This window comes from Cajanus cajan, chromosome 6, assembly GCF_000230855.2.
Source record: "Cajanus cajan strain Asha chromosome 6, NIPB_CcT2T_4, whole genome shotgun sequence".
Classification (NCBI taxonomy): Eukaryota; Viridiplantae; Streptophyta; class Magnoliopsida; order Fabales; family Fabaceae; genus Cajanus; species Cajanus cajan.
Genome location: NC_138522.1, coordinates 56,765,951 through 56,780,286, shown reverse-complemented (window position 1 = coordinate 56,780,286; position 14,336 = coordinate 56,765,951). Strand labels below are relative to the sequence as shown.

Sequence of the window (14,336 nt, the reverse complement as noted above, 5' to 3'; positions counted from 1 at the left end):
AACAACAACAACAATAATAATAATAATAATAGTGTTTGAATGATCATTTGTTCAAGATAATACTCATTGTCACTCTTATTTAATAAAAATTTGTGTGTTGTAGGTTGATAACATTGTAACAATATAATATATTTATTTTTTTTTTGTATTAATTAATGTTGATTTTTTAGCTGATAATAATGTAATAAATTAATAAATTTATTTTAGAATTTAATTTGTGTCATTGTTTACTTTATAGGTTGATAACATTGAATTTGCAATAATGTACCAAATGATTTACATTTATTTTAAAATATTTAATTTTTTACAATAAATAAATAAATATAATTATGTTGACTTCATTAACCCAACCCAATCCAATCCGTTTGTGATTGGATTGGGTTAAATTAGATTTTTTTTAAAAATTACACAAATCCGATCTAATCCCACCTAGTAAATTTTGATTGGATCGGGTAACGGGCTTATCCAAACCCGACGCAACCCAACTTGCTTACGCCCTTATGTGTCGTTAATGTTTATGTGTCTTGAATAAAATATAAGTGAGAAGAACCCAACTATCCAATTGTGAATAATGTTAATTTGGATATAATATAAGTGAGAAAAATCCACTTACTCAATTATGATTTATTCACTACCCATTATGCAGAGTACTTCCCTATGTAAAAACTTCCCAACACAAATAATATTTTTGTTGTAAATAATACTCTAAACAAAAAAAAAAAAATTACACACATGCATAATAATTCATATACTTGGTTACTAATAATATAGTTACCAAAAAAAAATCATAAGCTAAAAAAAACACGTTAAATTTTTTTTTTTCAAAAAATATTTTGATGAAGTTGATAAAATAAAAAATTACACACATGCATAATAATTCATATACTTGGTTACTAATAATATAGTTACCAAAAAAAAATCATAAGCTAAAAAAAACACGTTAAATTTTTTTTTTTCAAAAAATATTTTGATGAAGTTGATAAAATAAATAAGACTTAATTATATTTTTTATCTTTTAAATTTGAGGTATGTATTTTTTTCCTAAAATTTAAAAAGCGTATTTTTAGTACTTAAAATATAATTTATTATTATTATTATTTTGGTCTCTTAATTATAAAATTGAATCTATCACTGTTAATTATGCTATTAATAACGGTGAGAGACTATAGTAATATTTTTAGGACTATAAGAATTAAAATGACAAATTTTAAATTTGAAGGACTAATAATAATTTTATATTTTGAAAACTAAAAACACATATTTTAAATATTTTTTTTGAAATTACAACAACTAAAAACATAAATCTTAAATTTGAGAAAAAAAATAATTATTACATTTGAAAGACTAAAAACATAATTAAATTAATAAATAACTATTTTAAAAAATAACTTTTTTATATTTTAAACTAAAACTAATTTGAATAAATCCAACTGAATACACATTCAATTATCAAAACATAGCCTGTCATGACTTGCAAATGATCGTAATTCAACATGAAATTATTTTCTAACAGATAAATAATTATTATAACTATTAACACAAAATAAATTATATTTATATATGCTTTATATTTTTAATATCAATATAAGCATACATTATATTTTCTATATATATATATATAATATTTTTTGCATAAATCATGATAGTTGGTAAATTACGACAAAAAATTATATTGGTATAAATAATAATAACTTATATTTCTTAATTAAATTGTTCAGGATTTAAATCTTCATCTTAAATATGAAATAGATTATATTAGAAAGAGAATACTTATCTTATATGCGCTTATACTGTTAAACAAAGATTAGTTTAATTTTGAATATTTACTAATATTATGTTTCCAAAATTACGAAAAGAAATTGTGAATATGTGCATTGTAAGAGTACCAAATTTATTTATATTTAAAACTCTGTACCTTAATATTTAAATGCTAATTTTAGAGGTTAAGTTTTCAAATAAGTAGAAAAAAGTGGGTGTTCAAAATCAAACAAACTCAAACAAAAAATTGCAAAAGATCCAAAAAAAATTAAAAATCGATAGAAAATCATAAATTAGCGGTTCAGTTAGGTTTTTAAATTTCCAAAATGATTTGACTGAGATTGAAATACGAAACTAGTCCCAAAATTAAATTGAATCGCACTTTTTTTTTGGCATATATATATATATATATATATGTCAAAAAATATATAATATGATAGCTAAAAATTATATCAAAGAAATATTTTTACTAAGATAATAAAATAAAAATTAATATTAAATATATAAAGTGACTAAAATATTTTAGTATTTATATATTATTAGTTTTATTTTTAACGTATAATTTTAAACAAATAACATAATATTACATATTTTTTAATTAATTTTTAAATAAGCAATTTTAAAAACTGCAAAATATTGGTTTAAATTTTTTAATGCATTCGAATCAAACCTCATTTAATATTTTTTTTTATTTAGATGACTTTTAAACAAAAATCAAACCAAAATACACCACAAACATCCCAGAAAAAAAAGTATGTGCTAATTACTAAAATAAGATTATGGATATGTGCTAATTTGAAAAAGAAAGATAGAAAAAATATTAACATCTAACCATAATCAATTATACATAAATTCTTATATTAATTATTTTAAAAATATACTAAAATTCATTTTTAATGATTAATAATATATTTTTTTTATAAATTATTGCATAGAAATTAAAAAATATCCTCAAGTATTTCACTAAACTTAATTTAAAAAATTAAAAATATATTTGTATGGTATTTCTCAATAAAATATTAATTTAAAATTTTTAACCGAAATCTTTCCCTTTAAAGTGAAGGACAAAATCTCGGATTTATCGCTTGTTGCTCCGTTGTTGCAATTTTGGTCTGATTTTCATTTCTCAAGCCATCTTATGTGTTCCAATCTCTACATTCCCCATTCTATTTTTCAGATCACCATAGTCGGTAAAATCTCTCTCTCTCTCTCTCTCTCTTTGTCATATTAATCTTTCGTTTTACGATTTTCCTTCGATTTCTTCTTGGCAATCCCCACTACGAATCTCACTGAATTTTGTGTTCTCACAGTTATTGTTATTTTTTTTTAATAATGACTTTGTCTATATCATGTGAATTCACTATTACACTGTTGAATCGAAACTTTGTCGGAAGATTCTTAACTTTCTACACACATAACGAATCAAACAGTACCCTCGTTCTAGTTCTACGATAATAGGTCGTGTGAATGTTGGTCGGTGCAACACTGGGATGCTTTGCTCCCAAACAAACATTAGTTCCCATTATATATTAACGTAGAATCAATGCGGAGTGTGCTTTTCCTGATTTGACTAAAGCACTTTAGTTCTTGTTTTGCACTTTTTTTTAATCAATATCATTTGATTGTTTATGTATTTTAACTAAGAAATTGTGCTTGTTCATATATTGAGCTGCCTAGGAGTGATTTCCTTTTCTACCTATTTCATATCTATTTTTTTTGGTAGGGAATTTGAAAGGGAAAGCTCTAATTGAGATCTGTGTTGATGGTTCTTGGGAATAATTGTTAGTTATTTAAGCTGTGCATGACAATGAAAGGAAAATGTAATGTTTTTATAGTGTTCTTTCTTTTTCGCGTTTTATCCATTATTTATATTTCATTCCCAGTTATACCAACCAGGGTCTTTGAAGAGCAATGACCGTGTCCATGAAGTTAATTGCACAACGATAATAATAAACAGAGATAACCAGATTTCATATGTCTAAAGAATTTTCTGACATTGAATTGCATTGAGTTTTGCAGGTTAGTTATGGCAGTCGCCATGGCAATAATGACCAGGCAGCATCTGCTGACTTACATCTACCTTCTAGTTTACATTTCACTATCATCAGGGGTTATTCTGTACAACAAGGCAAGGCACATATATGGCAACAAATTCTTAATCTTGTATTGTAATATATTTTTCTCAATACCTTTCTTCTTATGGGATTGGTTTGTTGCAGTGGGTCCTTTCCACATTGTATTTTAATTTCCCATTTCCAATAACACTCACCATGATCCATATGGCTTTTTCTGGTGGGGTGGCCTTTTTGCTTATCCGTGTTCTGAAGGTACGAGTCTGTTGCAGTTCCTAATGTCATTTGTTTTAGACTGGCTTTTTCCTTATTCTTTCTTTGCACTTCTCATCTTCATTATTCTGTTCTCTCCTTACTGCTATTCTCTTATTAAATATACATTAGATTTTTCTTGAAAATATTACTTAACTAACCAAATGATCTTTTTCCTCCATTTTTAATTGATGCAGGTTGTATCACCAATTAAAATGACATTTCATATGTAAGAATTCTACATAGATATCTTGCTTCTTATTTCATTTAATATTTCTGGCTTTACACGGTGTATGATTTGCAGATATGCAACTTGTGTGGTCCCTATAAGTGCTTTCTTTGCAGCTAGTCTGTGGTAAGCAATTGATGTCATTGACCTAAAGTTGTAATTTGAGCATAACCATTTGTAAATTGTAATGCATGTGTCTGTGCCTTTAATACTCCCCCATATTCAAGTCTACGATTGAAAGTTGAAACATAGGCTGCTGTAAACTATAAATTTCCATGTCATCTTAGCAAAGTTGATGCTCTACTGTTTCTGTCTGTCTCTCATTCTCGCTCAAATGCCTGACCATAGTTAGGGTGATTAATATTTATGCTCGTACCCTTACTGTGATTTAAGCCTGTGCTTCATTTTCCTAAACTCCATTTGGACTCATGAAGGTCTATTTGTGTACATACATTCTTGGGTGTGTGGAACCATGCAATGTTGTTGCATAAAATGGTGATTATAAATTTTTATTTGTAGATATTCAAATATAAAACTAGCTTTTAATCAGAATTTTATAATGTATTTGTTATTCATTCTGTTGATTAACTTCTGCATCTAGTTGGAAATTTTCTGGTAAAATAAACTGTTTCATTACAAGCTTCTGGGATCAACAAAAAATAGTCCAGCATAAACATTTTCATCAATTTCTGCTTGCAAATATGAGAATTAAGATATAACTATCCTTTTATTGGACATGTATGATTCTATGATATATTTGTTATTCATTGTGTTGACATGTGACAACCTGACAACCATATGCATTTAGTAAGAAATCAGCTGACACAACTCATGATTTTGTAAGCTTTTCTGAAGTTAACAAATTTTTTTAAAATCATTGATTCTATATCATTTAGATTAGGCTTTTTATGCGTTGGATACTTGGATAGCATTTATATTTGTATCATAGTTGATTTATCATAAAGTCAAATAAAAATTGAGTTAAAAGTTGTATTAATAGTGATTACTGTATTACGTAGCCTTAAAAGTTGTATCAACCGAATGAACTATGATATTCTGGTTTAAATTTTATATTACATTATTATTACATAGGCTTTAAATAAAAAGTTATATCACTTACTTTAAAAACTAGTACATTGCCTCTCCTTACATGGCTGTATTGTATATATTGGTTAAATTACTCTATCGTCTATTTAGGTTTGGGAATACTGCTTATTTGTACATATCTGTGGCCTTCATCCAGATGCTTAAAGCCTTGAGTAAGTTAATTTTTGTGTTTCATCTTTCCACCTGAGATTATTTTTTATTGGAAAATGGAATTCCTTAATGGATGATTGTCTCTTTCCTTTTTTATTATAATTTTTCAATTTACAGTGCCAGTGGCAACATTTCTTGTGGCTGTTACTTGTGGAACTGAGAAATTAAGATGTGATGTATTCTGGAACATGGTGCTGGTCAGTGTTGGAGTTGTCATTTCCTCCTATGGGGAAATTCATTTTAATGTGCTCGGTACAGTTTATCAGGTCACTGGAATAGTTGCTGAAGCATTGAGGCTGGTTTTAACTCAAGTTCTTCTTCAAAAGAAGGGCTTGACACTAAACCCTATTACCAGCTTGTATTACATAGCACCCTGCAGGTAGCTCTATGGTTGAATATTTGAAAACATTTTTTTTCATTTCTGTTGGATGCTGATGTTGATTTTGATCTGTACGTTAGGAATGTCACTGGGTATTGTGGGATTTGCTTCCCTCACTAGATGTGTTTGATTATTTGCCTTTGTTTGAATTAGCTTATTTTGTTGTTCAGAAAAGCTTATAGTCAAAATTCTGCATATACACATCAATCATGTTAATCTGATCTAAGTTTCTCGGGCTCCCTATTTTTCATCATGCACCTTATGCTCTGGGAAACACCACAAATGGTATAATGGGTGAGAGTCTTGAGACTAATGACCATTGATATAATATTTTTAGGAGCAAGTAAACATAATTATTTTCTGTTATCTCTTGATCTCATGTTCTTGATATGTATTCATCAAAATTCTGTTTTATCAATACAACTTTTTTTTTGGGGTATCTTTGGTACTCACACTTATGAATCAATGGGTGGCCTGTGCTTGGATATTGTGCTCTGCTTCTTCCTGCTTGAGTCCTGGGTTTTTATGCTTACTAAATACTAATACTGCACTCATTTTGACTCAAGAAGGGGGAATGGGCTGTGGGTAGCACTTTTTGGGATTTCTGTGTATCAAGAAAGTCAGTACATTAAAATTCAAACATAATTTTATGTTTTATCTGATCATTTACCCTTTGCTGTACACAGCTTTGTATTTCTTTTTATCCCATGGTATATCCTTGAGAAGCCTGAGATGGAAGATCCACATATGCAGTTTAACTTCTGGATATTTTTCTCAAATGCTCTTTGTGCTTTGGCATTGAATCTTTCCACATTCTTAGTGATTGGTAGAACTGGGGCAGTAACTATTCGGGTGGCTGGAGTTTTGAAAGACTGGATACTTATCACTCTTTCAACTGTCTTGTTTCCTGAATCAAATATTACTGGGCTTAATATTATTGGCTACGCTATTGGTATATGTTTCTTCATTGAAAAAACATTTTGGTAGTTTAATTTTATTCATTTCATGGATTTATTCTAAGTGTTTCTTTGTATGAATATTTTTAATGGGCAGCTTTAAGTGGTGTTGTTATTTACAACTACCTTAAGGTCAGGGATGTTCGAACATCTCAACTTCAAAGCGTCCAAGATGAATCATCAGGAAAGGTCAGTCTTTTAAGTAATTTTTGTTTGCTTTGTAGTTTGATCAGTATTCATACATTATTTGTGTTTTGATCTGTTCTCGTGTTAGATCTGTTGAATGGCGATTCCATGCTCAGTACAATGAGATTTATTTATTGTTTTGACATACCTTCATGTCTTATAATTAATTTTGAATACTCATGTTAATTTTTTTGAATAATAACTACGTAAATATGTAAAAGAATTTTAAAATACATAAAAAGTATTGTGAAACACATATTATTTGGAGTACGGTTAAAAAAAAGTATATGCAGTATTTTTCCAAAACATTATACACATCTCTCTCTCACTCATAAACAAAGCTGTATTTGTTCTTTTTTGACATTGATTTGTTATTATGCTATAAAAGAAAAGATAAATTCAAGCATTATACATTATTAGTGAAGTTACCCTTCCTACTTTTTTTATCACGAGGGACTTTATATCATTCAGATCAAAATTGATTTCACTACACATTATAATAATTCTATGTATCAAACAAATGAATGGCTTGGAAAGTCACTCCATTCCAGAACCACCAAAATGTAGACTGAAAACGGTCATTCCATACCTTGTGACATGAAGAAATTCAGTGAAGAGAACTTTATCATACCGTAACACATCAGACACTCCCTTTTTTTTTTAGGGTTTGAAAGCACATGAATATCTAATTATGGTGCTTTCTGTGTTGATAACCCCTTCCAAAGATAGCTAAGACTTGGTCTAATTGTTAATCTGGTCTCATTCTTCCCCTCTTTTATGTGGTCATATTTTAAGTTTTGTTTACCAGCTCTTCATTGAAGTATGATTTCAGCTGAATTTCTTGTTACTTTTGCTGCTAATGTTAATTTTTAAGGAAGCATATTTGTTGGTTCAGCTTTTGTTCTTTGCCTTTTTTAATGAATGCAGGAGCTGCAGACAGAGAGAAAAGTAGATGATGACATGGACAAAAAAGAGGAGACTTTATGGAATGATTCAATTTCTGATACTCATATAGATGAAGAAGCACCTTTAATCACTTCATCGCGGATATCTCATTTTGGAGTTGGAAGAAAACCATCTTAGCTGCAATAGCTTATAGGCAAAAAAGTGCATCTCATATTGGAAGAAAGCCAGCTTAGCAGCAACCTAGTTTTTAGAGACAAAGAGCTTACAGGAACCAAATCAAAGCATTTGTCTTATCCTTTCTTCCCCCAAAGGATCACAAACGCCTCCTTCCAAAAGAAGAGGGAAAAAACAAGGAGCAAGAAAACAGAGCGAAGGAAACATACATAATTTTTTTGACAGAGTTGATTACTTTCATGTTTAAAGTATTAGTAAATCGATTCATTCTTGTATAGGCTAGGCTTGACCGTGCAGTGAAGGTTCTGTTTCTTCCAAATGGACCTCTTATAACTCTGACTGATGATTCTTGAGTTACCTGTTACTAGTGTAGCTGATATGGAAACGCAGATTAACTAGTGTTAATTTAAGATTAATTAAAAATTGAAAATGATATGGTTCGACAACTGCTGTGCCTTCTCATTTTCTCCGAGACCTACCTGCATCTAAGAATCAGATTTGCAATTTAATAGAACAATTGCTCTATCGTTTTTTGTTCTTTGATAAAAAATCTTCTGACAAATATGTGACTCTGCCTGGGTCGCAGATCACTTCCACTGTTACTTACAACTGTTGAGCATTCCTATTAGCATGTTTGGTTAATTAAGAAAGAAAACTTTTCCTTTTCATCCAGTTTTAGGGGGATTGGCTGTTCAATATAAATATATAATGGTTCATTAAATTGGGAGAACGATTGTTCCTCAGTGTAATTGATATGGTTGGAGAGAAATTTTGACCCTCTTTCATTTCACCATTTCATTCAAGGAATTAACCGTTCGTTTGTTTTACAATTTTTTCAGTGTAGTATGCTTTTCTAGCAATGATAATTGGTCAATGTCAATTCTAACAATACTTCGAAGACAATAGCATCTATACCATGCTATATATTTAATTGAAAGAAGTCAATGTTATTACTTTGAAAAACTTATTTTCCTACACATGTTAATTGAAAAAAGTAAATGTTTCTCAGTTGGCTATTTAAATGACATTAATTGAAAGAAATCAATGTTATTATGGGTGTCACATTAACCCTCATAACATGGACGTTCCATAGCTTGTTATTACTTTGAAAAACTTTATTTCCCACACATCACACGTAATGCCGTAATGGTACTCAAAAACATTTCAACCACATGAATCATTCCTTAGTCACTTTTAAGGGTGACCATTTGCGTGTGCTCTTGAACCACACCCTTCTTCTAAAGACAGTAGCATTAATCTTCCTTGCATTTGATGTTTTTGTAATTGTATACAATCCCTCGGTATGAATCTTTTGTATTAAGAAGGAATGTCCTAATTCATGAAGTTGTCCAATGCATGCACAGATGCACTCCTTAGCCATGTAAATTCTTTGTACTTGTCCCATGTTCAAAAGTTGTACTCATCTATTTAGGCTGCTAGCTACCTCCTTCCTGTTCCTCAATACTTGTCTTTTCTTATTTATTTATTTTTATTGTTAATGAAAAACATCACTTGTTTTGACCATACTTCATGCATGTTATTTGAGTAGTTATGTTATGGTTAATGTTTTATTTTATCATAATTGTTCATAAATTATTTATACGTCGTTTCATCCACTTATCTTAAATACTTACAACTACATTCTTCTTGTATCAATACCTAAATGAAAAATAGAAACCAAAAATTGAAAAATACCGACAATACAACTTGAAATCAAAATTACATTACCCTTTGATTATGATACTTTAATAATTTTTATTCAATTTTTTTGAGTCCTTGATGCATACAGTCTCACTCTCATTTGCATGTACAATAAGTGATTCTAAAAAAAGATATTTTACTATTGTTCATTGAATATCCTTACTTCTTTAAAGAAAATGACTCATGCTCATGTAAATTATAATCAAAACCTTCCTTAAAGTATTCATTACTGATTGGAAACTATGAAAATCTTGTATCATGACCCATATTAGATGGTTAGTAGAGAGAACACGCAATTGATAGAGGCAATAGGTGTCAACATAACACTTAATTATTGACTGTTTAAAAAAATTAACAGAGCTAATAATTAAATATAACAAAATGACGAACTTATATAATAGAGTCAAAATTTAGGAATTCAAATATCACAAAAAAATCTTTAAAGAATCTATCAACCACTTCTACTATATTTCAAGAATCAAATGATGTTTACTCGTTAAAAAAATAATAATCATTTAGATGCATTTCTCTATCAAACTGACTCTAATTTAATATTTCATTATTTATATTATTAGAAAAATAACTTAAATTCGTGACTCAAGAAGATTCAGTTTCTCATAGTAATAAAAAATTTGGGTATGTGCAGCTATAAATTTTTATAATCCAAGATTTATCTATGTATATTACATGTATTCATTTTCATACATTAAATTATAATTAGTGTTTTTTCACATAATGACGAATTAATCTATAATATTAATAATAGGATTATTCTATTAATTACTCAAAAACTACCCTTACAATGTTAGACTTACTCAAAATAAATATTAATTACTCACGTTTATTTATTTATTATTTTAAAAATACAAAGTATTTTTTGACGCTAATTTGATATTAAATAAATATGTAATATTGGATGTGAATTAAAAAAGCTGATGATTTGTAATTGTGAGCGGTAGTGAAGAGAATAATTGTCCGTTACAGCGACAGCAAGGAGTGTGACAGTGGGTTGCGAGTGCGAGCTCCGTCCTTGTTCTTGTATATTTAAAAGAAGACGCAAGAAAAAGAGAGGGAATGAATGTGTTGTTTGTGAATGGGTGGCGATGCAACATACTCGGCGGCGAAGATTTCGGTGTGGTGGGACATGGACAAGTGCCGCGTCCCCAAGGGCCAAAACGCCAACTCCGTGGCAAAGAACATAACGACAGCGCTGGTGAACATGAACTACGTGGGCCCCCTCACCATCTCCGCCTACGGCGACACCACCCGCATACCCAGGCCCATCCAGCACGCCCTCTCCAGCACCGGCGTTTCCCTCAACCACGTCCCCTCCACCTCCGCCGACAAGAGGATCCTCGTCGATATGCTGCTCTGGGCCGTAGACAATCCCGCCCCCGCCAACTACTTGCTCATTTCCGGCGACAGAGAATTCTCCAACGCTCTCCACCAACTCAGCATGCGACGCTACAACATCCTCCTCGCCCAACCGCCCCACCTCCCCCGCCTCGCCGCCGCCAGACTCCTCTGGCACTGGGCTACCCTCTCCGCCGGCGGCTCCCCTTTCTGCCCCCTCGACTCCAAACCCAAATACGTTAGAAAAAGCAGCACAGCATTGCCTCTTCAAATGCCCAATCCACCAGCACGGACACAGTCCATGTCTCTTTTCAAAGCTCCTCACGAATTCTTTCCTTCTAAATGTAACCTCCCTGTAATCCCAACTGCTTCTGAAACTTCTTCCAGGGAAAATCAACCTACGTCCAATCCAATCCCTGATATGCCTAGGCTGAAGCTTAATCTCCAAGAAACCAGGGGTGATTCTAGAGCTGACTACGACGTGGAGGGTCTTATTGATGTTATTATGAGAGCCCTAGAGTTTCTCAAGGTTCAAATGATTGTACCCTCCGAAGCGAATATAACATGTTGCATTCGTTATGGGGATCCCAGGTATCAGATGATTGATGTTAGGAAGGCCTTGGATTTCGCAATTCAGCAACGTAGGGTAGGGATACGAGTCCTTGGGGCTTTACATTTGTATCATGGTACAAATCATATGCTCTACAAGTGTGTCAATCATACAAGTGGTCAACCTAGTGATTTCCCACAACCAGTATGGGATAGAGTTGAGCAGTTTCTTCGGTCATCATCAGGGAGATCATTGATTTTGGTATCACGTTGCAGGTATTTATTTCTCATTAACACACTCTTTAATCAATTTGTTTTGACACGCTCTTTTTAACCTTGTCTTTTTGTTACTTAGATATGAAGCCAGTTTGTTTATAAAGCGATCGTGCCTTGAGGAGCTTGTATTAGGGGATGTGCTTAAAATTCTGGAGATGATAATCAATGTCAAGGAATGGATTATACACAGTTGTTGTGGGTGGCAGCCGATTACCATTACGCTTGCGGAGAGTAAAGGCGATGATGCAGATAGTAATTTTGGTGTTCATGTATATCAAATCTGATACAAATGTTGGTTATTTTACAGTCACAACCCAACATAAAAGAATATATATAGTAGCTCACCTGACATAGATGAATCATGAACGGTGTCAAGACATATGTTTTTGTGCATTACTATATGCTTGCTGGAGGGATTTTTGATTTCAGAAGACAGATGATTTCTGCCTATATACGCTGCTGAGTCTGCTATCTGATGGTATGCTTTTCATCTATCTGATATTTGCTTGACATGTATGCTTGCATGCAAATAGTCAGTGGTGGGAAAGTGGCAGCCTGTCTTTTTTTTTGGCAAGTAAGATCAAAATGAGGTGCTTTTTTGGGAAAAACCCAGACACAGAGACAGCATATATACTTTTACTGATTGTAAGTATGCAATCAGTTAGGCCGAATTATACATTTTTTTGAGACAAGCTTATAGTTTGTTTAGAACTGATTTTGAAAGGATTGAAAATGAAAAAAATGATTTCCTTTTGGGAATGCTAGTTCAAGAGTTTTGTTTAGAAGCATGAAAATTGTTTGAATGGATATATTGAAAAGATAGCAAACAATTTGGTCCTTGAAAGTGGCATGTCGTTTAACTTTGGTCTCTAAATGTATTGCATTACACAATTTAGTCCCCGATTGTTTGAATATGATCACTTTCTGTTACTATAATGAGACTTTAATGAGATGAAGTTGCTTTCGTGGCTTGTTAAATGCGTACTTGTCCCATCAAATTACACGTCAGATGATGCGTAAATGGACTAAAAAGAATGCCCCTCCTCCCTAATTTAATAACCTAATGTTCCCATTTCCATTATATTCATAATCCTAACCAAAACAAATCCCCTGTTTTCCCTTTCAATCAGGCCTCTCATTCTCGTGCATGTTAGGGCGACTTACTGGATCTTTCTTTATGCAACTACTTATCATTCTACCCACAAACTCATTAAAACATCCAACAAATTCATGTTAGTAAATATCAGAAGCATCTGCTTTTCCAATGAGCATTTTCAACATGGGAACCCCACATCTGTAGACATCAAGCTTTGTAGGCATAAGACCATTTTCCGAATACTCTGGAGCAATGTACCTTCTTGTCCCAACTATATGCCTTGTCATGACTTATTTCTCACCCTCGTCCTTTTTCCCTTGACCTGGCAAGCCCAAAGTTTGCAATCTTTGCCCTGAAATTACTATTTAAAATTGTATCATTCTTCAAAATCAGATCCTTGTGTACAAGTGGAGAAGAGAAACTATGACGATAGTCAAGTTTTGTGGCCAAATTCAATGCAATATGCATTATTAGCGTCCAACTAAAAAACTTTGCATTGATGTAGATCCCATCACTCAAGTTTCTATTAGCAGCATACAATTAAACAAGACACCAATAACCCTCGTTAAAGCTAATCCACAAAGGCGTATAACATTAGAATGATTTCACTTCGGTCAAAAGGTCTGATTCCTTTTGCACATTACCGTCTATCAATTTAATTGCAGCCAAATCCCCGTTGAAAACACCTTAAGAAACTGACCCTTTTGATGCAACAACTATGACTAAAATCATTTGTTGCACTCTGCAACTCCTTTAATATGGACACCTTGAACGATCGACCTATGCCAGATATGATTTCTGCCAAAATTTTGAACTCTTCCATCTTCTTCTCTTGTGGTATCTCAATAGCCACAGCCACTAAACTATCAAATACAATCACAAAATCATCATTCTTTTTATTACCCTTGATATAGAGCATTCCCCAAATGATGGCACAAAGAATAAACATTAATGCAATACCTCCAACAACTCCTACAACTGCATACAACCATGGTTTGTTTGAGCTTCCACTCCAAGCAGATGGGGAAGGTGGATGTGATGATAGCAAGGTTATCAATAACAGTCTATGATGGTGAGCAATAAATTTGCCATAAACACATGTTGGATGATGTGGTGGCCTATAGCGGTCAAAAAAAATAGCATAGATGTATAAAAATTCATATATATAAAAAAAAAAAGAAAAAAAGAATGG

At 31.8% G+C, this 14,336-nt stretch overlaps 2 protein-coding genes across 3 annotated transcripts; both read left to right on the top strand.

Moving 5' to 3' along the window:
- The first annotated feature begins 2,797 nt into the window (after positions 1-2,797).
- LOC109798179 (putative sugar phosphate/phosphate translocator At3g17430) lies at positions 2,798-8,615 on the top strand. 2 transcript variants are annotated; one of them, XM_020358432.3, is made up of 10 exons: positions 2,798-2,948; positions 3,778-3,886; positions 3,978-4,085; positions 4,280-4,311; positions 4,387-4,437; positions 5,509-5,570; positions 5,686-5,947; positions 6,634-6,899; positions 7,001-7,092; positions 8,017-8,615. In XM_020358432.3, the coding sequence occupies exons 2-10, from the start codon at positions 3,785-3,787 to the stop codon at positions 8,170-8,172; spliced, it is 1,131 nt and encodes a 376-aa protein (XP_020214021.1). In that variant the 5' UTR covers positions 2,798-2,948; positions 3,778-3,784; the 3' UTR covers positions 8,173-8,615. The 2 variants fall into 2 exon arrangements, with proteins under 2 accessions (XP_020214021.1, XP_020214019.1); XM_020358430.3 differs by lacking the exon at positions 2,798-2,948 and adding an exon at positions 3,024-3,578.
- A 2,086-nt stretch (positions 8,616-10,701) lies between these two features.
- Positions 10,702-12,908, top strand: LOC109797889 (uncharacterized). Its single transcript, XM_020358047.3, has 2 exons — positions 10,702-12,048; positions 12,128-12,908. Exons 1-2 carry the CDS (start codon positions 10,964-10,966, stop codon positions 12,330-12,332), a joined length of 1,290 nt encoding a protein of 429 aa, XP_020213636.1. The 5' UTR covers positions 10,702-10,963; the 3' UTR covers positions 12,333-12,908.
- The last annotated feature ends 1,428 nt before the right edge of the window (positions 12,909-14,336 follow it).